General features: G+C 36.8%; 1 protein-coding gene across 4 annotated transcripts in view; it reads right to left on the minus strand.

Moving 5' to 3' along the window:
- ANKRD12 (ankyrin repeat domain 12) overlaps positions 1-26,479 on the minus strand; it is a 125,493-nt gene that overhangs the window by 8,031 nt on the left and 90,983 nt on the right. For all 4 annotated transcript variants that reach the window (XM_041773016.1, XM_041773005.1, XM_041773009.1 and 1 more), the window contains 2 exons: positions 11,854-16,571; positions 4,125-4,223 (listed from right to left, as the gene is read on the minus strand). In XM_041773016.1, coding sequence (XP_041628950.1) covers positions 4,125-4,223; positions 11,854-16,571 — 4,817 coding nt within the window. The remainder of the gene's footprint in view (positions 1-4,124; positions 4,224-11,853; positions 16,572-26,479) is intronic.

Below are 26,479 nucleotides of genomic sequence, written 5' to 3' on the forward strand. Positions count from 1 at the left end.
TCTTTTTTTTTTTTTAATATTTTATTTATTTGAGAGAGAAAGAGTGAGCATGAGCGGGGGAGGAGCAGAGGGAGACAGGAGAAACAGACTCCTGGCTGAGCAGGGACCCCAATGTGGGGCTCCATCCCAGGACCCTGAGATCATGACCTGAGCAGAAGGCAGACATTAAACCAACTGAGCCACCCAGGCACTCCTCAGAAGTTTTTTCTAAAAGTGTTCTAAAAGTATAAGTAAATGTTCTCTTTCCAAAAGTGGCACTCTTCTAAAAAATTATCTTTTAAAGTGTACAAATGGTGGCTTTTAGTATATTCACCAAGATGTTCAACCATCACCACTAATTTCAGAACATTTTCATCACCCCAAGAAGAAACTTTGCATTGAATCACCAGTTATACCCCATATACCTCCTCTTCCTCTGGCAACCACTACTCTACTTTTTGTTTCTATGATTCCTACTCTAAATATTTTCTTACAAATGGATCCATAGAACATGTGGTATTTTGTTCTTCATGTCACATGGTTTCAAGGTTCATCTGTGTTGGAGTGTGTATCAGTACTTCATTCCTTTTCTAGCTGAGTAATATTCCATTGTGTAAATATACCACATTTTATTTATCTGTTCATCAGTTGATGGTCTTTTGGGTTGTTCCTAGCTTTGTGCTATCATGAATAATGCTGCTATGAACATTCATACTCAAGTTTTTGGATACATATTTTCTGTTTCTCTTAGGCAAATAACTAGGAGGGGAGGTACTAGGTCATATGGTAGTTCTACGTTTAACCTGGTAAGAAACTGCCAAATTGTTAATAGCAGTTGTATCATTTGACATTTCCACCAGCAATGTATGAGAGCTTCAATTTTTTCACATTCTTGCCAACACTTACTCTCTTTTAATTATAGCTTTCTAATGGGTGTGAAGTGCCTTCACTGTGGTGGCAGCTTCTGTTTTATAATGAATATTTTCATAGAAACAAACACTACTTTGATGCTGATTTTTAAATCTCTGACAATCATAGTACAATCTTGCCTTAAAATGTGTTAACCAGGATATAAAACTTCCAATTATGTTATATGAAAGTCACCCTATCATAAAAATTTTTTTTTTAATTTTTTTTTAAAATTTATTTATGATAGGCACACAGTGAGAGAGAGAGAGGCAGAGACACAGGCAGAGGGAGAAGCAGGTTCCATGCACCGGGAGCCCGATGTGGGATTCGATCCCGGGTCTCCAGGATCGCGCCCTGGGCCAAAGGCAGGCGCCAAACCGCTGCGCCACCCAGGGATCCCATCCTATCATAAAATTAATGTAATCATCTAGGCAATCCTCTGCATTTAGCAGCCTGGGAATTCCCTAGGGTGTAGCTAAGATACCAACCCATCGTGATACTGGTTACAGACTTGTGTCATCATGTGGTAACTGTCTTCTTCAGCTTCAACATGAATGAGGACAACCCTGGGACCTGTGGCTGATTAGAACTTCAAGGACAGAGGTAGTGAGACCAGGAATCTTTCCATTATAAATGTCCATTGTTTTGTTGGTTCTGTCTGGCAGGTTGGGCTGAGAGAATATTAGGGATGTGGGGTGTCTTCTTCCAACCATGTTCCCTATTCTCTCTTGACTTGAGAATTTTGTCTTTCCCCTATTGGAGCATGCAGGTCTCTTTATATCCAAATATGTATTACTGCAGAGTATTTATAATTTAGTGAAAACACAAATAAACAAAGTCCTATTTAATATTTTAAATTTTATGTGACAAATGATACTCAAAAGAGAAAACATAAGTGTAATACTTATGATTTATTAAGTACAATTTTTTTTTAAATTTATTTATGATAGTCAGAGAGAGAGAGAGGCAGAGACACAGGCAGAGGGAGAAGCAGGCTCCATGCACCGGGAGCCCGACGTGGGATTCGATCCTGGGTCGCCAGGATCGCGCCCTGGGCCAAAGGCAGGCGCCAAACCGCTGCGCCACCCAGGGATCCCTATTAAGTATAATTTAAGGTGGGACTTTAACTGATAGAATATAAAAAAAAAAAAAAAACCTGATCAGATAGATACTAATAAAAAAACAGCTAGAAGAAAAGCTTTCCCAAAAGACTGGTCATAGTAGTATAAGATTAAGAGCAATCACCAAAAATTCCTTAACACTATATGAGAAAGAAATATATTATTTGCAGTCAGACCCCCTCCCCTAAAATAACTGACAGAGGTATCCTGCTTAAAATGACAGCCTAAATATTCTACTTCAGGTCATCCAGTATAGTATTCAAGTACTGTCATCATTTTCAAAGGGAAAAATGATCCTAGAACAGAGGTTCTTGATCTGGGGTCCTAACATTCCCAAGAAGCCCACGGATAGACTGGGGAGAGGGTCATCTGTTAACTTGGATGAGAAAATTCTTTTTTTTTTTTGGATGGGAAAAATTCTATATTTTTACTAACCTCCAACTGGCCATTTCTTTCAATTATGAATGTAAGCCACAAGCAACACTAATATCAGAAGTATCTGCAACTCTGCCAACCATAGGAATCACAAATATTTTCAATTCATATTATAATTGTTGCAGATACTGCCCCCAAATGGTATCATTGTTTGCTGTCACATAAGTCAGGCATTTAAAACTGTTGGTTAATATATGAAAGCATGGGAGTCATCTTTACTCTTTGTTAAAGTTCTGAAAAATTGCACAGTTCAAGTGAGAATTCTTTTTTTTTTTTAATTTTTATTTATTTATTTATGATAGTCACACAGGGGGAGAGAGAGAGAGAGAGGCAGAGACACAGGCAGAGGGAGAAGCGGGCTCCACGCACCGGGAGCCCGACGTGGGATTTGATCCTGGGTCTCCAGGATCGTGCCCTGGGCCAAAGGCAGGCGCCAAACCGCTGCACCACCCAGGGATCCCTCAAGTGAGAATTCTTAACTGTTTGTTAGGCAGCATGGCTTTTGTTACATGTATAGATGAATAGGTGAACATATGTTACCAGGTGGCTTCAACCATGCCTAATGGTTGAAACAGCTACTGATGTGTGTTATCTGATCTAACTTTTTTTTTTTAAAGATTTATTTATTTATCTATTTATCTATTTATTCATTCATTCACTCATGAGAGACACAGAAGAGAGAGAGGCAGAGACATAGGCAGAGGGAGAAGCAGGCTCCATGCAGGGAGCCTGATGTGGGACTCGATCCCAGGTCTCCAGGATCACATCCTGGACTGAAGGCAAGTGCTAAACCGCTGAGCCACCCGGGCTGCCCTATGGCCTAACTTCTTGAGAACAAACCTCTCACTGACATAGGTTATGCACAATGTTATAAGTTCTGTATAAGTGCTTCTTTCATTTCTCTTTGAAATCCTATAAATTTGTTTTATTATTTGAAAGCATAATTCTGAGAAAAGGTTTTATATTTACCAGATTGTAACAAGAGTCTCATGGCAACAAAGAAAGTTAAAAGCCTCTGCCCTAGCCAATCAGTTATGTATGAATCAAAGAAATAGCATACTTAGCACACTTTTGTTTTTATGAGTGTGTGTATATATGTATGTACACACACAACACTTCTATGAAGAAAGATCATAGCTCATATGAAGTTTTAGAAGTCCCTGACCCTCCCAAAAGACAAAGAAGGTTTTAGATTTTTGTCAATCCAAGGGAAATGACTTTTATGATTTCTATAAATAGATAGGTTTTCTCATTTTATTCTATGCCAAGACTACGAAAGCAGACATGTAAGGACCAATAAGCACAGCTTTGGTAGGTGTTCTGTACTAAAGTAGCTGGCAACAAACAACAATTCCAAAACTTGGAAATCCAACTGTTTAACTAGAAATTCACTTCTTTAGCTTCACAAATTCAGCAAATGATAAGCAATTAGAGATTTTTATATGTTAAAAATAAAAACATGAACTATAACATAGGGGCAGCTACCCTAAAACAGGCTTAAAAAGTCCCTATCTAACTGCACAGGTACAAGATAACAAAATCAAATCTCCCTGAATGGTTCTCAATAAGGAAAATCCCCTAAGAAAATTATATATGTATATGATATATAATATAACATAGGTCATTATAATCTATTATTAAAATACAGTAATTTGTAGCATAAATTTAAACACTTCTCACCCTTTCAATACTGTGTTGCAAACGTAGTTTCATTCTTACAACTTCCTGTTGCCGAAAAAGTTCTTTAAGTGGATCTGATAGTGAAGGTGGTGGTGTGATCTAATTAAAAAAAAAAAAAAGAATTAAAAATAGTAGGTTAATTTGCAACAATGGGCTACTCCTAATTTTTTTTCAGTTTTAAATTTAAGTAACCTGTACACCCAACATGGGGCTCGAAATCACGACCTTGAGATCAAGAGTCAGACGCTCTTCTGATTGAGCCAGCTGAGTGAATGGGCTATTCTTTAAAAATTAAACATTTTAGTGCATCACTTAATGAAAACATAAATTCTGATGTTCTCTGAATTAGATAATACAGTAGGAATTATACAACTGATTGTTACTTCTTAATTTCAATGGTCTAAAACACAGTAGAGCATACTGGTAAACTTAGATGTTTTAATTCTGAGGCTACAGCAAATTTCAAAGAGCAATTTAGAAGGGCTAAAGATTAAGGAAGTTCCTTACTACAGAGACATATTTTAGAGCATCAATAAGAGACAGCTCATATATAAGGAACAAGGGGTCACAAAAACACAAAAATATCAAGCAAACTGTTCTAAAGGTTATAGCAGTCTGAGTCTTAGTATAGTAAGCATGAAATCTCTTTGTAGACAGGATAAAAATCAAATGTTAAAGTGCTGAGTTTTACAGTCACTGAATTAAGTCTTTTATAAAAAGATGGAATTATCCTTTAATAGAATTGTGGTTTTCAAAATTCTTTATTACAGGTGATAACCCATTTTTGTTTAGCCATACTCCAAAAATCTTATGCTTAGTTCATCTCTAACTTGATTATTACAGTAGAGTGCTTTCTGGTAGATGCTGGAGGTTAAGGAAGCAGACACCATCTACACACTGCTGCTCTACAGTTAATATAAAGAGACATCTGTGATCCCTTAATATTCTCCCTCTACTCCTTGGAGTAGCTATATTCCTCCCTATACCCCAACTAGCTTCTAACTATTGTCAGCACATTGGTGCAAAGTAAGGTATCTTGGTATGTTTTGGCACCATAAAATAATTTAGTTGACTCTTCTGATTCTTCAGAAGGTGGGACAAGCAGATTCTATGTGCTTCTTGACGTGGTGCTAAAGGAATTATATATCATATATGAAAAGCTCTAGCCAAAGAATCAAACCTGGATCTAATCAGGACTCTATACTTATTTTTTTAAAAAAATATTTTCTTTATTTATTCATGAGAGAGAGAGAGAGAGAGAGAGGTGCAGAGACACAGGCAGAAGGAGAAGCAGGCTCTATGCAGGGGGCCCGACATGGGACTCGATCCTGCGTCTCCAGGATCACGCCCTGGGTGAAGGCAGTGCTAAACCGCTGAGCTACCCGGGCTGCCCAGGACTCTATACTTATAATCAGTAAATAGTTTACAGGAATTACATGGGATTGAAAAGTATATTAAATAACATCACAAGGATTCACTCAGTCGAATCAATGTGGAAAATTCTATAGGCAGATTATTTTTCAGGCCTATAACTGCAATAATATAATTGTTCGATTTCTGTGCCTTATAAATGTTAACAAGAGTAACAGTGAAGTTTAGTGCTACTATCTTAAAGTTTTCCAAAAATAAAAAAAAAATAAAGTTTTCCAAAAATCACAGAGGCCTCCTTTATGCAACCCAGATGAAGAGTATCTACTCTTTTGAGCCTGGGGTGTCAGAGAATGCTTCTTGGAGAGGGTAATGCCTTGAAGGTACATCTTAAAGGAAGAGCCAGAATCATGGGTTAAGAGAAATGAATTGTGGGGGGAAAAAAGGGGGGAAGAAGAATGAGGAGATAATTCCCAGATGAGAGGATGGCATGATCAAGTGCACAAAACAAAGAGACAGTATGGTGCCTGGAGACAACCACAAGCTGAATTCCCAGGACATCAACTTTGAGGGAAAGAATGGTGGGACATGAAGATGGAGAGATCAGAAATAAAGTAATAAAGTTTTTCTTTCTTTCTTTCTTCCTTTCTTTTTCTTCTTCTTCTTTTTGATTAGCTTTCTTAAAGTATGTTCCACAAAACACTGGGCCCGTAAAGAGGACTTGCAGGAAATGATTCCACAAACAAGTCAGTCTGGGAAACACGGTACATAAGTACTCATTAGGTGTCTCACAATTAATGAATTCAACTTAATGGTTCTGTGAAATCCTGCAGTGAAGAAACCTATTTACTTTTAGATTAACGGTGTTTCATTTTTCAAATGTATTGACCATAAGCCCTCCCCACTCTGCCCCACCAATCCCCATGTATTTAATCTGTCCACATGCTGTGGAACAGATATTAAGCTAACACATTGGTAGGGTAAATTTTGTATTTGGTGGGGAACCACTGAAAGATCTTACAGCTAGCTCACTGCTGTGTCTGCAGAATAGGTATTACAAGGACAAGATTTCAGGTAAGAAATTAAAGCAGCAAATCACTGTGACACTGGTGAGAGAAGGAGGCAGGAATGGAACGGAAAGGGCCTAAAAATATGGCAATTAAGGATAAAAGAGAGGGAAAAGCTGAGGAGGACTTGCAGGTCCTTTAGCCTGAGGATCAAATGGCTGGTAAGAGGTACCCCATGAGGGGAGATGGGGGAGGGGATAGGAGGAAAGAGAAATAGGGTCTTGGGTGAGTTCAGTGCAGACATGTTAAGTTTGTGAAGCTCGTGGACATCCAAGTGGAACTATCCATTTAGCAAGAAAGGTGGGAGAGGTTTGGGTAGCATACATAAACTTGGAAATTTTCAACATCTATCAATGTATAGAGATATGGTAAAATCACCAAAAAGGAATATATGGAGACTTTCCCTTTCCTGATTTCCCAATCTAACTTTAAGTAAATCACGTTTGGAGATTTTGTCTTTTAAGATCTGTGAGTCCCAGGAGTCTCTAAAATATAAAATCTCTCGATAGCTTCTCTCGGATGTTCTTTCTTGTCATCCACTCTTAGAATCCCCCAAAGGGGCTGTGTGTGCTGGTACTTGGGACCACAGTAGATAGTAGAATGTGACAAATCTTTTTCTTTTATATTCCCCCTGTTCATTTGCCTTTTGGGAACTTGACCTACAGCTTTATTTTTCTTCCTTTGATTTCCTCTGGAAAAACAGCAGCATTCTGGTTAAATTATGAGAAAAATATTTGCTAGAACAACAAACATTTAAATTGACTTTGGAGATGTTTCACTATATTTCTAACAGGTTCTATAAATAGATCATATAAATGTGGATAGATTAATTCAATAAAGTGACAATTAGCTGATAGAAGAAACAAATGTATAAAATCATATTGGAAACAATTAAAAATAATGTAGTATAAAAGCGATTTTTGTTATTTTGGTTTTTCTTTACATTTTTAAACTAAGTGTTGAACAAATGAGTTTCAGTCCAGTAAATTAAAAAAAAAACCACTGCCTTTTATGAGCAAAATGTGGGGGTTTACAATATTATCTCTAAGAGATACGAATTTTAAAGTTATTTTGAGCTGGACAAAATAATAACCTCTTAAATCTGTTTTCAAGTTTTTAATGGGTTATGGAATATATATATTTTTTAAAATTTATTTTTATGGAATATATTTTTGAAGTAGGGTAGGTATTATTGTTTTACAGATGTGAAAACAAAAAATCAGAGAAGGAATTATTTAAGACCACACAGCTGTTTTATAGCAAAATCCAGACAAACTTATATATACAACCTAGAAATCTATACTGTGCTGTGCATTTCTTTAATAATTCTCATTACAAAAAAACAAAACAAAACAAAAAACCCTACTACACTCAGAAAAAATTCTACTTATAGCCCTTTCTGAAACAATATTTGATATAACTAAATTCTGATTTAATCAAAGCTGTATCTCCAGAACTGCTGCAAGGGAGCTTAAAGGAATAAGAAAAGGTAATTATAAACACAAGCACACATAACATATATACAGATATGTGTGTCATACTATATCTATCTATCCATCCATCCATCCATCCATCTCAATAAGCAGATAGCACTAAAAAGGCAACCTAATATGGTTTATTAGAATTGTTTTTAGTGAAATAGCTTGTATAAAGTTTAATTTAAATGGGTTCTTCACAGTTTTACCTGTATTTCAAGCCTCTGATACAACATATTTCAGTTAAAATTTCTTACCCTTAAAGGGGAAACAAAGGAAACAAGAAAACTATTAGCTTTCTATTAAGTCACTATCAAATTATTTTGCTTAGAGAATTTGGAAAAATGACAAATTTATTTACAACTCTATTCTTTTTTTTTTTTTTTTAAGATTTTATTTATTTATTCATGACAGACACAGAGAGAGAGAGATAGAGGGAGAGGCAGAGACACAGGCAGAGGGAGAAGCAGGCTCCATGCCGGGAGCCCGATGTGGGACTCGATCCCTGATCTCCAGGATCACACCCTGGGCCGAAGACCGCGCTAAACCACTCGGCCACCAGGGCTGCCCCAACTCTATTCTTTTAAATGTACTATTATTGCTTATTATTAGTAGAGTAGTATCAAAATCTCAGTCTTGTAAGATTTAAAGGGCACTAGCATCAGATATATTCTGTGGATGTGGGACTAAAGAACAATTTTTCCTCTAATTTTTAAATCTTCTCTGAACTAGGGCTTTGAAAGAACATATGCAAAGACGTGATGTGAAACAGTATAGAACAGCCTGAGGAAGCATCATGTACAGTAAATAGGGTAGTAACTACAGCCAAGCCTAAAGAAGTATCGGAGGATCTACAGACAATGATGAGGACTTTGGTCTATAGGAAATTGGGAATCCCTAAAGATGTTTAGCCATGTAGTTACAGAATCAGATCTGATTTATATATAAGACACCTAGACAGTAAGATGGCTAGACTGACAGAAGAGATGAGAGTCGGATTTATGGCAGCTATTCAGAATGCCTATTTTGCTGGTTTCTGACATCCAGTTAGCACAATGCTTAGCATGTGATTATGAATTATTTGATTATGCAATACTCTGAATATCTGATTATGCAATATTCACATATGTGAGTGAACAGTCTATGGAGCTAATGTGGTCCTTACACAGCAGTGATGAGAGAGAGAAGGGGAAAGGAAGTAAGATGAATGAACATCACTTACTAATGTGATGGGAAGGCCAAGGGGAAGAGGTGGAGGTAGAATTCTGGGTTCCTAGCCTGAGAAATTAGAGAGCAGATAATGACAGTAACTAAATCAGAGAGGGCAAAAAGAGCACTTTTGGGATAAGATAAATAGGTTTGGCATTGGATCTGATAATTATATGGATATCGTCGGACACTCAGGTGATATTCAGAAGCAGCTAGAAACAGAGTTATGGAAAGCAGTAGTGTATTTAAAGCTGAAGATAAATTTGAGACTCATTCTATAAGAGATAAATAGTGCCCTAGCCCTGGATCAGATTACGGGCAGATATGTAAACAGTTAACTATGATATCACAGTAAAGGTATGAAGACGACACAAACAACTCCACTTTGACAAGATTCCGCACAGAGGTGACAACATAGCTGGAACAAAGCCATGGAAGACAACAGAAAAGGAAGCCTGGCAAGAACAATACTTCAGGTAGAAGGAACAGCACTAAGTACCAAAAGTAGTAAAGAAGAGATTTCTGTCTAAGAGTAAGTAAGTTAAATATGGCTGAATTATTGGATGAACTCGGAAGTCATAAGAAAATGAAGCTGGAGGGGTAGACTGGGGTCAGATTATAAAATGAATGGCTTTCGTAAGATTAGATGTGGATTTTAAGCCGTAGGCAATGGGAAACCAGCTAATCCCAGCTAAGATATTTAAGTACGGAAACAGTTTTTAAAAATGTTTTTAAAAAGTTTTATTATTATTTAAGCAATCTCTATACCCAACGTGGGGCTTGAACTCATAACCCTGAGATCAAGAGTCACATGTTCTTCTGACCTGAGCCAGCCTGGTGCCCCTTTAAGGCTTTTAAAATGATATGTATTTCAAAACAAAAAAGAATGCTTTTGCAGAAATAGAGTACTAGGAAAAGAAGACAAAGTTGCTGCAATGTTCTAAGTGAGAGATACCGATGAGGGCCCTAAAACAAGGCCCTGGTAGAAGATAGTTTCTGGAGAGAGTTTCAAGGTAGAAGGGTTAGAATGTGGTAACTGATAGGTTACTACTTTGGTGTCATCACTAATAAATAAAGGTTTTTTTCTGAGGGAGTGAGAGATAAATCATTTCTTTTGGTCTGTGAGAGTCTGAGGCTGAAGTAGCACATGGTTAGACTCCTTCTTCAGGAATGAAGCACTCATCCCCCCAGCTCCCAGGAATGTTGGAGGCTGAAAGCTCTCACCAGAGTTCCTCTCTAGGAACTGACAATGGGAACACTGGAAAGGAAGGCTGGTGTGCCCAAGGTCATGTTCCCTCCTTGGGGGCAGGCTACCTGTGAGAAGGGCCACCCCATACTTCCAGAGCTCCCGTGGGTTCAGCTGAAATGAGTCTGCAATTACACTTCAGCTTGACTTCTTACTCTGCCGAATTCTGGTTCCTTCACACAGTTACAGGTATTGACCCTGAAAGCGCTCAGCAGTAAGCCTCCTGATTATAATCTGAGGGCCCACTTCCCGGGGAACTAAACCTATGACAGGTATTTGGAGATCATTTGGGTGATGCTGCCCAGGAAGCACCTACATCCGATTCTGGAGATGACATGACTAGGTGAGAATTTTGGGGAACTAAACTGGCACACGGAAGAGTGCTGAAACCACAGGAACAGGCAAGACCACAATGACAAAAAAGTTGACTGCAGAACTGATTCTTACAGAATTCTGATGCTTAAAGAGTGGGTAGAGGAGTCATTAAAAGAGAGAAAAAAAGATAAAGTCACTGCGACAGGGAAACCAGAAGAGAGTACCATCATGAAACCAAGGAGGGGCAAATTTTATGAACAAGATGGTCACAATGTCAAATGTGACAGAAATCAAGTAGAAAGGAAAAGAGGCATTCAATGAATCTGGCATTACAAGCTCACTGGTGCTGTGTGCTGGTGCATACAACTTAAGGATGAACAGGCAGTGATACAGAGAAAACATAAGGTATAGACTTACTCTTCAAGAGTGCAGTGGTGAAGGAAAGAGATAGGGAGAGCTTGACAAACTGGCACAGTCATGAAATAACATTTTTCTCCCCAGGATGAAGGAGAACCAAGATGCTTAGAGTGGGTGGATAAAGGCTAATGGAGAGAGAAAATTAAAAATACACTAGCTAAGAAGAGGCTCAACAGAGGAAAGTTCCAGAGAAGACTGTTCCTGAAGTACATGTAAATGAGTTATCCTTCAAAGAAATAAAAGTATACCTCCTTTAGGACGAAAGGAAAAACAGGTAAGGACAAAGAAAATAAGGCAGACCAGTGATGATTGTTAAGGTAGCCACTAGCTATGCATGGTTATTGAACACTTACTGAAATGGTAGCTACATTTAGTATGAACTGAGATGTACTTACATACACCAGACTTCCAACACTTAAAAACAAGAATATAACATGTGTCATTCATTAATAATTTCTCTAGTTATTATTTTTAAATAGTATTTTGAATATACTAGGTTAAAGAAAATGTTAAAATTTTTACCTGTTTTTTTATTTTTTTTACAATGTGGCTACTAGAAAAATTAAAACTATGTAAGTGACTTGCATTATACTTCTACTGCAAGGCATAGCCGATCAAGTGATGTTACTTACTGTGGGAATGCAAATCTTGCTTAAGGGGTTTCCATCCAAGAGATACGATCCATTAAATGTCACATATTCATCATAATACTGAGGTGCTTGAGGAATAACACTACACAACAATTTGCGCTTTTCTTCAATTTTTTTCCGAATGTGCAAGTATTCGAAATACGGATTTGCTCTCTCTGAACTGTATGGCTGAATCTCATCCAGTTTCAGAGAATCTACAATGGCTGCCAGAGACTGCTGAGTTTTCTCTTTCGCTTGGAGTAAAGAGGGGCTCGCTTGCACAGGCTGAGGCACACGTGACACCTTCCTTTTCCGTGGGTGGTGAATCTGAGGGTCATCTTCTTCAGTCAGTCTTATTCTTCCTCTAGGAGATGAAGATTCATTGTCTTTTTCCGACAACAGTGTACAGCTAGCAAGAATCTGCTTGCTTTGATTTGCCACTGTATTTGCTTTGTTTCTAGTCATCCTTTGAGGGATTTGGTTCTCAGTTTTATCATCTTCAGCATTTTCTTCTAATTCTACTTTACCTAATTGACCATATTTATGCATCTCTGGTTGAGCTGATTGTTGTAAATGGTTTTCCAGACTTGATAAAGTGCTTTGCTGGGATTCTTCATCTTCAATGGAAAGCAAACACTTTTCCCCTTCAGAGCAATGTTTTGGATTATCTTGTTCATTTAGGATTCCTTTTGGCATCCCTGTATTTATTTCACATAAATCAGAATCACATTTATCATTCAAATGAGTTAAGACCAAACTCTCCAGTCTGTTTTCTTTTTCATGTGGAATAACCTGAATATCAGAAGAGCTATTTTCAATCTCATGGCCATTGGAAGACTTATACATTAGTTTGCTAAATGTATACTGCATATTTAACTGGGAAGAGGCATCATTTCCACTAAAGTCTTTTTCTGATGGCAATACAGGCAAAGTACTAGCTTTTTCAAAATTTGGTGATCCTTCTTGAACAGTGTTTTCCGAGTACACTGGGACAAAGGCATCTGTTTTTTGAACATCTGTTAGGATAAAAGTATTTTCCATCTCTTTTGTAGATTCATTATCAGTATCTAAAACAGAATTGATAATTTGAACTGCATTTTTCTGTTGAAAAATACTTGGCTCTTGATTGGCAACATATGACATAGACATAGGTTTAGAAACAGATTCAGCATCTGAAAGTGATTGGCTATGAAAAGAGCAAGGTTGTTGTGAAGGCAGAAAGGACATTGGGTCCTGAGCACAAGAGTTTCCTGGCAGTTCTGTCTGGTGCAGGGATAAAAAGTCAGTGTTCTGTTCTTTCAATATTTTGTTTTCAGAATTACAAAAGCCCTGAACAGAAGAATCTTGATCAGGAGTACTAGAATTTGGGCAGATCAAATCATTGGTGCTTAATGATTCCAGTTTGTCAACGGATACCTCCCATGATTTATTTTGGATCACACCAACCTGATTAGATGGCTCTAAATGCACAGGATTGTCCATTAAAGTGCCCAATGGAGCAGTACTCTTGATAACATTTAGATCAGCTGAAATATATTTGCTGTTTACAGATCTAGTTGGAGAGGCTGCAAAACTGGAATGTATGTTGGACACATTTGAAAGTTCTCTTTCAGGCACATTTGAGGACACCTCAGGTTTGGGAGAAGGACAAATCTCTCTTGGCACAGCTAAGCCAGCTTGACTGCTTTCTTCTGATATGGTTTGGAATTGTTTTGTATGTTCACAAATGACAGATGGCATGCTACATCTTCGAACTTCTACAGTTGGTCTCCCCTCATTTATAACTAATTTAACATCTTCTACAGAAGATGATCGGAGATGGGATGTTGGAAGTCTGCTTGTATATGGTGGTTTAATCCGTTCTGGCAGTTCAGCCAAGCTATCTAATTCCCTTTCATGAAGGGCAGGAGATTTGGCAACTGGCAAAAAAGGTGACTGGGTAAAGGACATTTGGGAATCTGAACCCTCTAACATAAAGTCAGAGTCATACTCAACTGGAGGCCTGGGGGTTGTCACTGTGGTATGGCAGGAATCTTCTGAGCTAGCAACTGAAATCATGGATACGGATCTGGAGCTGAGACCTGGTTTTTCACTTTCTGATCTAGGAGATCTGTTTAAGTTATTATCTGAAACAAAAGATGACTTCCCTAAATTTGTTATATTTTTGGCATCAACAGATTGTGATCTGTTACTTACAGCATCTTTAGATGGTTTCTCCTTGGTGTAAGTTTCAGTCAATTCTGAACTCTTTGACCTAGTAAGTTCTTTATTTTTCGACTCAGCTAGTGCATGCTTTGTTTTTTCTTTATCTTTTACTTTAAGTTCTAAACAATTACGATTTCTCAACCGTTCCTTTTCTTTTTGCTTAATTTTTTCCTTATGTTTTTTGTGCCACTGCTCTATTTCTAAGTCTTTAAGGCTTAGCATTCGTTCAAAACTTGTTTGCATTAAATCATCATTCACTAATCTCTTTTCTTTAGGTCGAGTATCTTTTGATGCTGGTGATGACTTAAGTTTAGGCTTATCTACTTCAGATTTTAGTTTGAGTAAACTATTTAGTTGAATTTTATCCTTATGCTTGTCTCGTTCTTTGTATCTGTCTATATCTTTATCTTTTTTATCTTTTTCTTTTCCATCCGGGGTTTTCAAAGGTTCATCTTTTGTTTTTTCTTTAAGGGATAAAGTTTTCTCATGTTGTGCTTTACAACTGTCTGTTGTACTTGACTTCTTCTCTTCCTGGAAGTGTTTGGGATTAGTTACATTTATGCCTTCTTTATCTCTAGATTTTTCCTTTTTATCTACTTCCCTGTCCTTTTCTTTATTTTTACTTTTTTCTGACTTAGTATAGTCACTACTGTCTGCTGCTTTGTTTTTTTTTTCTATCAAGTGCTTTTCTTTGCTTTCTGCTAGATGCCTCTCTTTTTCAGGTTTTTCTTTGTCATGTTTTCTATCCATCTTTTCTCTACTTTTCTCTCTATCGTCATTTTTTTTAACAGTGGTGATGTTTTTTAGCTTCTCACTTTCTTTATGGCACCTCTCTGTGTGATGTGAATACAGCTTGTCTTTTATTTTGTCAACACAGTCACTAAGATCTAACTTGTCTTTCTCTGACTTATGCTCATGTTTGATCTTCTTCTCTTTTTCAGAATTTTTTCTTTCAGTCTTCTCAACATCCTTTTCTTTAGTTTGAAATCGCCTCTCAGATTTTTCCTTACTTTCTTTTATATACTTTTCTTGTTTTTCCATCTCTATTTCCTTTTCCATTGAGTGTAATCCTATAGATTCTTCACTGGCATTTGTTCCTAAAGAACCACATTCTGTTTCTTTTTCTATGGGTATATTTTCTCTTTCTTCTTTTAAATCTTTTATTTTTTCTTCCCTGAAAGATTTCTCACTTTCCTTTTTAATCTTCTCTCGTTCTTCTTTAAAATTCCTCTCTTTTGAAACATGTTTTTCCTTGGTTGATTTATCATCTTTTATGCTTTTTTCCAACTTTGATTTTTTTTCTAATGTTAGGGACTCATGTTCCATGTTTAAAAACAGATCTTCAGTCTCATCACTTTTAAAAAAATTCTCTTTCCAAAATTCTCTATCAAATTCTACACTCCGCTGCAGCTCTTTAGCACTATCTCTATTTTTGTATTTTTCTTTTTCACCTTCAATTTCTTTTTTATGCTTTTCTTTTTCCCTCTCTTTATGTTTCAATTTATGCTTTTTTAATGTTTTGCCCTCTTTATCCATTTTCTTCAGTGTGCAATCTGAATTTTCAAATGTTGGACTATGATCTTCATCCTTTACTTTGGCATTTGACTTTTCACCAAATTCTAAGTGGAACTCTTTCTGATGTTTACTTTTTTCTTTATGCTTACAAGCTTTTACACTTGAACTTTCTGGCAAGAATTCAGATTCTGTATTATCATACCGAACAAGATCAGGCTGTAATGACATTTCAGAACTTCCTGGTGATAAACATGTTTTAGTATGTTCCTGTTTTAGTGGTGTTGACTGCTTTTCACTTAGTCCACAAGAATGTTTAGGAGATTTACCAGTGGAGATATGAAATAAATGTAACGAAGTATCATCTTTTGGGCTAAAAGATTTTCTAAAATTCCCCTCCTCTCTGGTCTTTTCTGAGCAATCTAGTGCAGTATTAATGGTCAAGTTTGTTACTCTGGTATTTTCTTTCCCCTCTTTTTCTTGCTTCAGTTCTTGGTTCTCTTTATTTTTGTTCTGGTTCTTCAATTTTCTTTTGACTTTACCCTTCTGTTTGTGTTCATTTGAAATTCCATATTCTTTTTTGGTTTGTGTATCAGAATTTGATGTTTCAGGGACAGAACATGGAGCAGAAACCTTTTTATTCTGAAGAATTTCTTCATCTGAACTTTCTGAACTTGAATACAAAACTCTAGATGGCTTTTGTTTTTTACTTTTAAATGACTTAGGATAGAAAGCTTTCTCCGGTTTTGTAAATAAACTATTCTTTTCTACTTCAGCTTCATTCTCTTTTCGTAGCTCCTTTCTAAGAATATGTCTATCATCAATCATTTTATTTATTTCTTCATCATCGTCATCTTTGAACTCATATTCATCAAGAGCAGATGGAAGAGGTGCTTTACTGGGAATTATCTGTTTACTTTCACAGATGAGAGAGTCTTTCTCTGTCTCAGAGTCAATATTTTCATCAACACTGGAAGGATTTACAGACCGAGCCTCTTCAGAATCTAGAAGAAGAAGAGAAAATCTGTTGTTGGTCAAGAGAAACTGTCAGGAAAATAAGGCTGAGAGAAAAATATAGCATATAAAGTAACTATTTCAATTCAGAAAGAAAGTTTCAGTATCATGTGAATAATGCAATAAAAATATTTATGAACTCTACTACAGTATTGTGGAAAACCTTTATAAAGAATCTGCTTCATAATGAGATCCCTTGACACTTCTAAAAGCATATAGTATAATGAATTCAGAATTCGTATATCAAAGATACAGGACATATACATTATACATCTATCTATCTATCTATCTATCTATCTATCTAGTGACACATTGGCTGGATACTGTTATACAAAATTTTATATACTGTACCTTTTAAAAAAGATTTTTATTTATTCATAAGAGAGAGAGAGAGAGAGAGAGAGAGAGAGATGCAGAGGGAGAAGCAGGCTCCATGCAGGGAGCCCCATCTGGGACTCGATCCCTGGACCATGGGCTCATGACCTGAGCCAAAGGCAGATACTCAACCGCAAAGCCACCCAGGCATCTCGATGTACATTTTTTTTTTTTTCTGGACAAAGAATACTGAAGATTCACTGATGCAAAAATGATTAAGAACCACTAACTTATAGGGTTTAATTAAGTAAATATCACATAATGCCTTATACATTTAAGAATTTTTAAAAAAGATTTTATTTATCCATGAGAGGCACACAGAGAGAGGCCAGAGACATAGGCAGAGGGAGAAGCAGACTCCCCATGGGGAGCCTGATGCGGAACTCGAACCCAGGACCCTGGGATCATGACCTGAGCCAAAGGCAGACGTTCAACCACTGAGCCACCCAGGAACCCCTGTTTCAGAATTTTTTATGAATAAAATCCTAAGTGGTCAAGTGATCCTCATAAAGTAGAAACTTAAATAAAGGTGAATGGTTTCACTTACACAAGACACATAACTGGTAAAAAAAAAAAAAATTAAAGAAATGCATCCCCCAATTACATAATCAAGATTATAAAAGATAAACTGAATAAATATGTAATTTGAAAGAAGCTCCTATGCTCCTTAATTTTCTTGTCTATAATTTAGATTTGACATTAATACGGACTCTGAGACAATGGGGGAGATAATGAGCTCAACTTCTACACATTTTTAAGTACATTAAAATTAATTTTAAGTACATGAAAGTTTAAGTGCATCCAAGTTGTATAAATGTAGTCAAAACATTACGAGATTCTATTTCATTGTATCTTTTACAAATATTTTTTATTTTTTAAAAGATTTTATTCATTTACTCATGAGAGACAGAGAAAGAGAGAAAGAGAGAGAGAGAGAGAGAGAGAGAGGGACACAGGCAGAGGGAGAAGCAGGCTCCATGCAAGGAGCCCGACGTGGGACTTGATCCTGGGACTTCAGGATCACGCCCTGGGCCAAAGGCAGGCACCAAACCGCTGAGCAACCCAGGGATACCCTAAAAAATTTTATTGTTATCTCTCACCTAACTTGCACTCACATCTCTGAGATCAAGAGTTACATGCTCCACTGACTGAGCCAGCCAGGCACCCCTTATGTCATTTTTAAGAAAAAGATTTTTTTTCTTCCTAGGTTGGCATCTTTTTTTAGCTGAAATGTATCTTGTATACATTGGGCTTCAATCTAAAAAGAAAACCTGGGCTTCTAACTAAAAGCAATGAAAACTGAGGCCTCTGACCAAGGAGGAAACACCAACCTCACTATAAAAATGGTAAGTTTGCTATTAGAATTGTAAATTTAATACATTAAGAATTGTAAATTTAATACATTAAGCTTCCTCTAACTAAAGTGATCTAGCCCCCAAATATTCTCACATAAAAATCCAAATTCCAGAAGCATTTTGGGGTGTAAGACACTGGGCACTGCATAGGAGCCCTGGAGAGATCACAATCTTATTTTTAAAGAGGATTATTCTGATGAGTGAAATGGTTATACTGATAGATGGTATAAAAAGGAACATTTTTAGAATTATAGATGTTGCAAATGCTCCCCATTCCCAGCCATCAATATTGCAATATATAGTATCAAACTACAGAACTTTATGTTGCAAAAAGGAACATCTATTGTGGGAGCACTGTTTATTTTGATCTCTGATTGACTACAAGAATATGTACTTACAAAAAAAAAGAATATGTACTTATATAACAGGTGTTATTTTCTATTGTTAATGCTTTATTTATAATTTGTTCTTCAGAACTTATCTCTATGTGTACTTTTCAAGGACTTTTTATGGTTTATAGCTAAATGATTACTTTTTTTAGAAATTAGGAATGATTTTTTTTTCTTTGATATACCCCACAAAACTTCAGTTCTACACTGAGATTAAGTCTTCAATAAATATTTATTTTGCTCCACCAGGCTCATAGTGTTAGGTGTGTAGGGGGTGACAAGATCAAAAGACAGTCTTGCCTCTTTAACAGTTACACAACTTGTTGGTTGCTAAAAAGGTAATAGGTACTAGGTCGAAAGGGTGCACTTGGGAAAACAGTCTGGTTAGGAAAACTAGAGAAGGAAAGCAGGATTCTCAAATAAGTGGCACTGAAGCTGAGGCATGAAAGATGTACAGGGATTCAGGGCATAGAAGTAACTATGACATACACAGATCCAATCACAGCATGTATACCATTTTACATATGTCCTTTTCCCATTGAACAGATCACATTTTCTACTGAAATTAAATCATTACTATTTTTAAAGCCTCATATTACATTGAGTTAATTTGTAATCATTTAAACTGATTCTTCTACTGACGGGACATTCAGGTTGCTTCTAATTTGATATTCTAGATATCTAATAATGTGGAAAAAAATTTTTGTATATGTTACTTGAAAATCAATTTGTGTATGAAAAAAGAAATGAAAAATGCATCAAAAACGTATCTATAGTACTAAACTTTTGCTGGAGGAATTATGGGTGATTTTTATCCTCAAACTTTTCTGTATTTTCCAAATTCCTAGCAAAACAGATTATTTTTATCATCAGAAAAAAAAGTTTTTTAAAAAGATTTTATTTGAGAGAGAGTGAACAAGCAGAGAGCAGGAGTGGAGTTGGGGGGAGACAGAGGAGAAGCAGACTCCCCACTGAGCAGGGAGCCCAACGTGGGGCATGATCCTGAGACTCCAGGATCAAAACCTGAGCCGAAGGCAGCCATTTAAACCAACTGAGTCACCCAGGGACCCTGGGAAAAAAAATTTTTTTTAAAGTTCACTAATAGGCAGGCAACCCGGGTGGCTCAGTTAGTTAAGTGTCCAGCTCTTGATCTCAGCTCAGGTCTTGATCTCTGGGTTCTGAGTTTAAGCCATGTGTTGGGCTCCTTGTTGGGTGTGGAGCCTACCAAATATGTATCTAAAAAGTTCATTAATAGGTATAAAATAGCGTCACTGTTTTTTTTTTTTTTATTCATGTGGTTCATTTTGCCATGTGTTTGTATTTACTGTTTACTGTCACTTCATAATTTCTTCAGCCTATTTTCTCCTGGTCTTTTTTTGTCTAGGTATATTACTACATTTCTTAAATTACACCACACATATAATCTCACATATGTTTCACTTTTTAAAAAAAATTAAATTTATTTATTTATTCACGAGAGACACAAAAAGAGAGGCAGAGACACAGGCAGAGGGAGAAGCAGGCTCCATGGAGGAAGCTGGATGTGGGACTTGATCCTGAGACCCCCGGATTACAAACCAAGTCAAAGGCAGACGCTTAACTGCTAGCCACTCAGGCATCCCTATGTTTCACTTATCATACTGCTTATCTTGAATATATACATTCAAGGTTAAATGCAAATTCCAAGGAAATTACACAAATATGTGTACCCTGAGAGATTAAGGTCTGTCATTTATTTGTGTTCCTGATTCATCAACTGAAGGTAATTAAGCAATACTCTCCAATGCAAATATACTTTTCCTATGGATCTTTTTCAAAGACGACTTTTTTAAAAGGGGGAAAAAGTGAAGTTTTAAAGTGAGAAAGTTAGCTTGACACTAATTAATGTCCATGATGAGAATGTGGAATTAGTCCAGTGAAGGACTGTAACCTGGCTGTGGTCACTGAGTTGCACGTGCCTACTGGGCTTGCTCTACTGCCGGTGGTTCTCAGCAGCTGGTGGCAATAACCCTGTGTTGCTCTCGTGAAGCTGGTGAGTCTGATCTCAGCACAGGTACTATATACCTCCATGACATCATTTCAATTGCAGACCAGGCTGGAAATCTCTTTTCTTCCCTAAGTGACCCTAAACCTTTTGATTTACTTTAACAGGAACATAGAGCTGGTCCTGCAATTGTAGTGTGATAGTAACTTAAAAAAAATATGTTTTGCCTTTCTTAGGAGAGGACTGCTTACAGTGAGAAAATCACCTCGGCTCTCCAAATCCTCAAATTCTAGTAGTCAAAATGGCATGCCTATAATTATACTGTTATTTTTCCTTTTGTTCCAATCTTTTGGTCTTCAATTATCTAGGTAAGCAATAAATCTGAATTTGCATTTAAATCATTTATCAAATTATTTCTGACAAAAAGTGCCTTTAAAAAATCTTAATGTTTGGGGCACCTGGGTGGCTCAGCTGGTTAAGTGTCTGGTACTTGATTTCAGCTCAGATCATGATCTTGGGGTTCTGAGATCAAGTCCTGTGTTGGGCTCCATGCTGAGCATAAAAGCCTGCTTAAAATTCTCTCCCTCTACCCTTCCCCTGCTCATGCACATGCTATTTTTTTTTTAAGATTTTATTAAAAAAAAAAAGATTTTATTTTTTCACGAGAGAGAGAGAGAGAGGCAGAGACATAGGCAGAGAGAGAAGCAGGCTCCATGCAGGGAGCCAGATATGGGACTCAATACTGGGACTCCAGGATCATGCCCTAGGCCGAAGGCAGACGCTCAACCACTGAGCCACCCAGGCATCCCCCATATACTCTCTCTCTAAATAAAAAAAAATAAAAATTAATGTTTTTTATTTCAAACAATTTTATTTGGGAAACTAGGAAAGAAAAAGAAATTATAAAGGTTAAGCAATCATTCAAATATTAAACTTTTCATTAAAACATTTTTCTTTTCCATTAAAAAATGCTAGTAAAAGATTAATTGGTTAAAAACACTTCAATACATTTGAAATTTACTCTTGTACTTCTTAAGGCACTTTTAAATATTTGCAGCAAATATTAGTGACACCTTACACAATAGTTAAATGTTATTTGAGGTCATTATCTTTAGGCTTGACTTTTTTCCTACTGAGGCTACCATACATTTCCATCTTTTTTTGTATTCAAAAGGGTGGCAGCCAAACAGAGCACATGTGACCAATTCAGGGAAATGATAATATATAAAGTAAATCCCTCTTTCAAAATCTTTCCAAAACAACCAGTGTGCATTTGACAAACCAATTACATCTCACAAGCCTAATAAATTCAGGAGAGGCTGCGCCTTTAAAATGGTTTGAATTATATTTACTTTTAGAAAACATATAATTATTCTAATGGATGATGATGATACAAAACTATATACACCATGACCCTAAACTTGAACTTATAGTGAAGTCCAGGTCTCTGCTTTTCCTCTGAGATTCAGATGTCTAACTTGGACACTCTTTGACTCCTTTTAATCATCCTAACTCAAAATTGAGGACATTCAACTCCCTTCTTTCTTTTCCACAGCTGTTTTCTCTTGCTGCTTGAAAGCCACTATTTCCCACTTCTGTAGCATATCAATTAACACATTTACTCCAACTGAAAACCTCAGAGCCATTCTTAACATTCTCAATTCCACAACTTCCAGAATTAACTGTTCAAAGTTTTAATCTCTGGACTATCTCTTAAATCCATGTTCTCTCTATTCCCATTACCACTGTCCCAGCTCAGGTTCTCATCATTTCTTGCCTAGATCAGTTATCACCTTAACTAAAATGTGGCCAGCATTATAGAACAGATTATGTCTCTTTTCATCTGAGGGCTTCCTATCTACAACAAAATAAAAATACAAAGATGATGGTATGAGACTTTTCAAAATCCGGAACACTATCTCTACTACCATTTATTCATAACAGCAATTATTATTCCTATTTAAGAGACATGTAAACAGAGTCTGACCCAGTTAAGTAGCTTGTCCAAGGCTACCTCACCCTGAGGAAATGTAGCCCAGGATGCTTTTGTCTGACTTAACAGTATTTTCTACATTGTCTCCCACCTCTCATTTCTTCTTGCTATTTGCATTGGTGATACCAGTATTTTACTCACTCTTCTCCAAATCTACATGCATATTTATGTGGATTTTTTTTTATGTGGATTCTTATCAGTTTCTTTTTATTATTTCCCAACTACTTAACTAGAAGATATTTTAGATTAGAGGTCAGGGGGAGGAGCACTTCAAGAATTTACATATAGGAAGGACTTGGGGTAGTCACTTGTTATAGGGAAGATGTGAGCAGGGGACGTCTTGAGGCTATGTTTGCATTGGTATTTATGGAGATTACATGTTTATTTGGAATGGTTTCGGAGGAGATACATTTAACTTCTCATTTATCCTTTGGGAACATCACTTCCAAAAGGTGTGCATTTTATCTGTTATTCTCATCACTTGGATATGGGAGGTTAAAGATTGCCTGTTTCTCAAAAAAGGCAAGGGGCAAAGGGAAGGCTATCTACTCCACTATATCCTCAATGCATTCCACCTATTCTAAATGAGTGCTTAAATACATGCACACACGTGTGCACGCACACACAAGATTCAGCTTACTATAAACCTACAATAATATATGACTTTATTTTTTAACAGCATCTCTGCCTAAATCTGTAGCATCCAGAGAATGAAAAACTTGTATTTTGTATTTGTGGGATGGAGCATGGTAGGGATGACAGTGTACTTACTCAGGGAAAAAAATGGCCTATTTAAGGAATTTGAGAGTCCTTTGTAGGACGGTAACCTTCAGCGAGGTAGCTGTAATTTTCTGCTTGTTTTCTATATTATTCAACAAATACATAAATTCATGACTAAGACCTGGGGACTTTCATAATAACATATAGTGAGTGCTTAATAAATGTAGATAAGTATGCAAATAGGGCATTTCAGAATCACATTAAGAAATCAAGTGGGGCTACATATGATAGAAGGGGAGGACTGTAGAAAGGGATATAAACACGAAATATAAACTTATTCACTCAACAAGTTTGTATAGTACCCAGGTGGCAAATGATGTTGCCACTGATACTATCCGGGTAATTCTTTCTTTTTTTTCCCCCAATTATTTTATTTTTCATGAGATAGAAAAAGAGGCAGAGACAAAGGCAGAGGGAGAAGTAGGCTCCCTGTGGGGAGCCCAATGTGGGACTTGATCCCAAGACCCCAGGATCACGACCTGAGCCAAAGGCAGATGCTCAACCACTGAGTCACCTAGGTGCTCCTATCTGGGTAATTCATTGCTGATCCAGGTCCTCTTTAAACTCAGCAATTTGAAGAGGTGGCAAACATTTCATCCACATGCCGTTAGTTCCCGTATCACCTCCCATGTGGAGCACAGCTCTTTTGTTTGCTTTGTGCCACCTTGAACATTCATATAGCTTGCACTTTCACACATTATGGACTAACATGCCTGTTTTCCTATATTGACCTCATGCTCATGCTCTTATTTATCAGCTACTAAGATTTTTTATTTAGCCAGAAATTTACTTTTAACCAATGGCACCATTTTTATATAGTGTTCATACAGTTATTTGAATATACAGTGTTTTGTATTTATCAGGGAAACTGGACACAGTTTAAGATGGAAACTGAATAGGTGTAATAATAGTAAATCTTTAGCCCCCTTCAGAAACTCAATGAAGGGCTCAGCGGTTTAGCGCCACCTTCAGCTCAGGGCAGGATCCTGGAGACCCGGGATGGAGTCCCATGTCCGGCTCTCTGCATGGAGCCTGCTTCTCCCTCTGCCTGTGTCTCTGCCTCTCTCTCTCTCTATGTCTCTCATGAATAAATAAAATCTTTAAAAAAAAAAAAAAGCTCAATGAAGAATGTTTAATTGTGAAGAACAGGAAAATTAGAGAATCCATATGAAACACAAATATATGTACAGTAGTTGATATTATGAAAAGTAATGAAAATAAGGTTTCAAAATTATGGGCGAAATCAGCATGTAAAGTATTTTAATAATTTATACGAAGATTTTATGCCAATATCGATAGAAATTAGTTTCAAAAAAGGCCTAATGTCCACCTCAGTCTTGATGAAAATTAGGAAAATTGATCAGAACCATTAAAATAATCCGCTCAGGGACGCCTAGGTGGCTCAGCAGTTGAGCGTCTGCCTTCAGCTCAGGGCGTGATCCCAGGATCCGGGATTGAGTCACCTGCATAAGACTCCCTATGGGGAGCCTGCTTCTCCTCTGCCTGTGTCTCTGTCTCTCTCATGAATAAATAATATTTAAAAAAATAAAATAATCTGCTCAACCTCACCAAAATTTCTTTGTAATAGTCACAAGCAACCCTTTTTTTTTTTTTTTTTAAAGATTTTACTTATTTATTCATGAGAGAGAGAGGCAGAGAGGCAGAGACACAGGGAGAGGGAGAAGCAGGGTCCCTGTGGGGAGCCCAATGCAGAACACAATCCCCCGGAACCTGGGGTCACACTCTGAGCCACCCAGGCATCTTGCAACTTTTCCTTCTCAATGTTAAAGTCACTGTAGATAAATTAAGAAAATGTGAAATTGAGGCAAGATAATATTTGGAAAAGTAATTTTCCTTAGATGAAATCATGGAGATGCAATAAGCAAAACCTGGACTTCTGGAAAATTTACCAGCAAATGATCAAGGTATTTCAACCAACAATTGCAAGAACATAAGAATGCAAGGGAGAGATCTATAGATTGAAAGATACTTGGACATATCAACCAATATGAAATCAATGGACTTTATTTGGATTCTGACTTTGAGAAAGTTAAGGAAAAAAATCTTTTGATTTTATGAGACAATCAGAACTTGGAACAATAACTGGGTATGTATGTATTTATTTATAAAAGATTTCATTTATTTATTCATGAGAGACAGAGAGAGGCAGAGACACAGGCAGAGAGAGAAGCAGGCTTCCCTCAAGGAGCCCGATATGGGACTCAATCCCGGATCCCGGGATCATGCTTTGAGGTGAGGGCAGATGCTCAACCACTGAGCCACCCAGGCATCACAATAACTGGATATTTAATAGTAATAACATTTCATTAGTTTAGATATAATAATGATATTATTGTTATGTTTCAAGTAAAAAAAATTCTATTCTTTTTTTTTTTTAATTCTATTCTTTTATAGATACTGAAACATTTCCAGTGAAATGACTTCAAAATGATGGGGTATGGAAGAATGGAGAGAGGCAAAACAAGATTAGCCAGAAGGTGGAAATAAGTAAAACTGGGTCATAAATACATATGAGTTCATAATACTGTCCCTTCTACTTCTGCATATATTTGAATAATTTGATAATAAAAATAAAATCACTAATTTTATAATTACTGTAATGTTTAAAAATGTTTTTTAAAAATGAATACATTATGCAATATACAGAATAAAATAAAAAACCCTACACATATATACTATATTTAAGGAGGTTTTAAAATTTTTTTCTTAATTTTTTGAGTGCAGAATCAGGTAACATGTAAGCACATTTTCAGGAATATGTTATATATATGAAATGTAAACCTTCTTTAAAGATTTTATTTTATTTTTTTAAATGTTTATTTTTTTTTAATTTTTATTTATTTATGATAGTCACAGAGAGAGAGAGAGAGGCAGAGACACAGGCGGAGGAAGAAGCAGGCTCCATGCACCGGGAGCCCGATGTGGGATTTGATCCCGGGTCTCCAGGATCGCGCCCTGGGCCAAAGGCAGGCGCCAAACCGCTGCGCCACCCAGGGATCCC

The sequence above is a fragment of the Vulpes lagopus genome, chromosome 1, assembly GCF_018345385.1.
Source record: "Vulpes lagopus strain Blue_001 chromosome 1, ASM1834538v1, whole genome shotgun sequence".
Lineage (NCBI taxonomy): Eukaryota > Metazoa > Chordata > Mammalia > Carnivora > Canidae > Vulpes > Vulpes lagopus.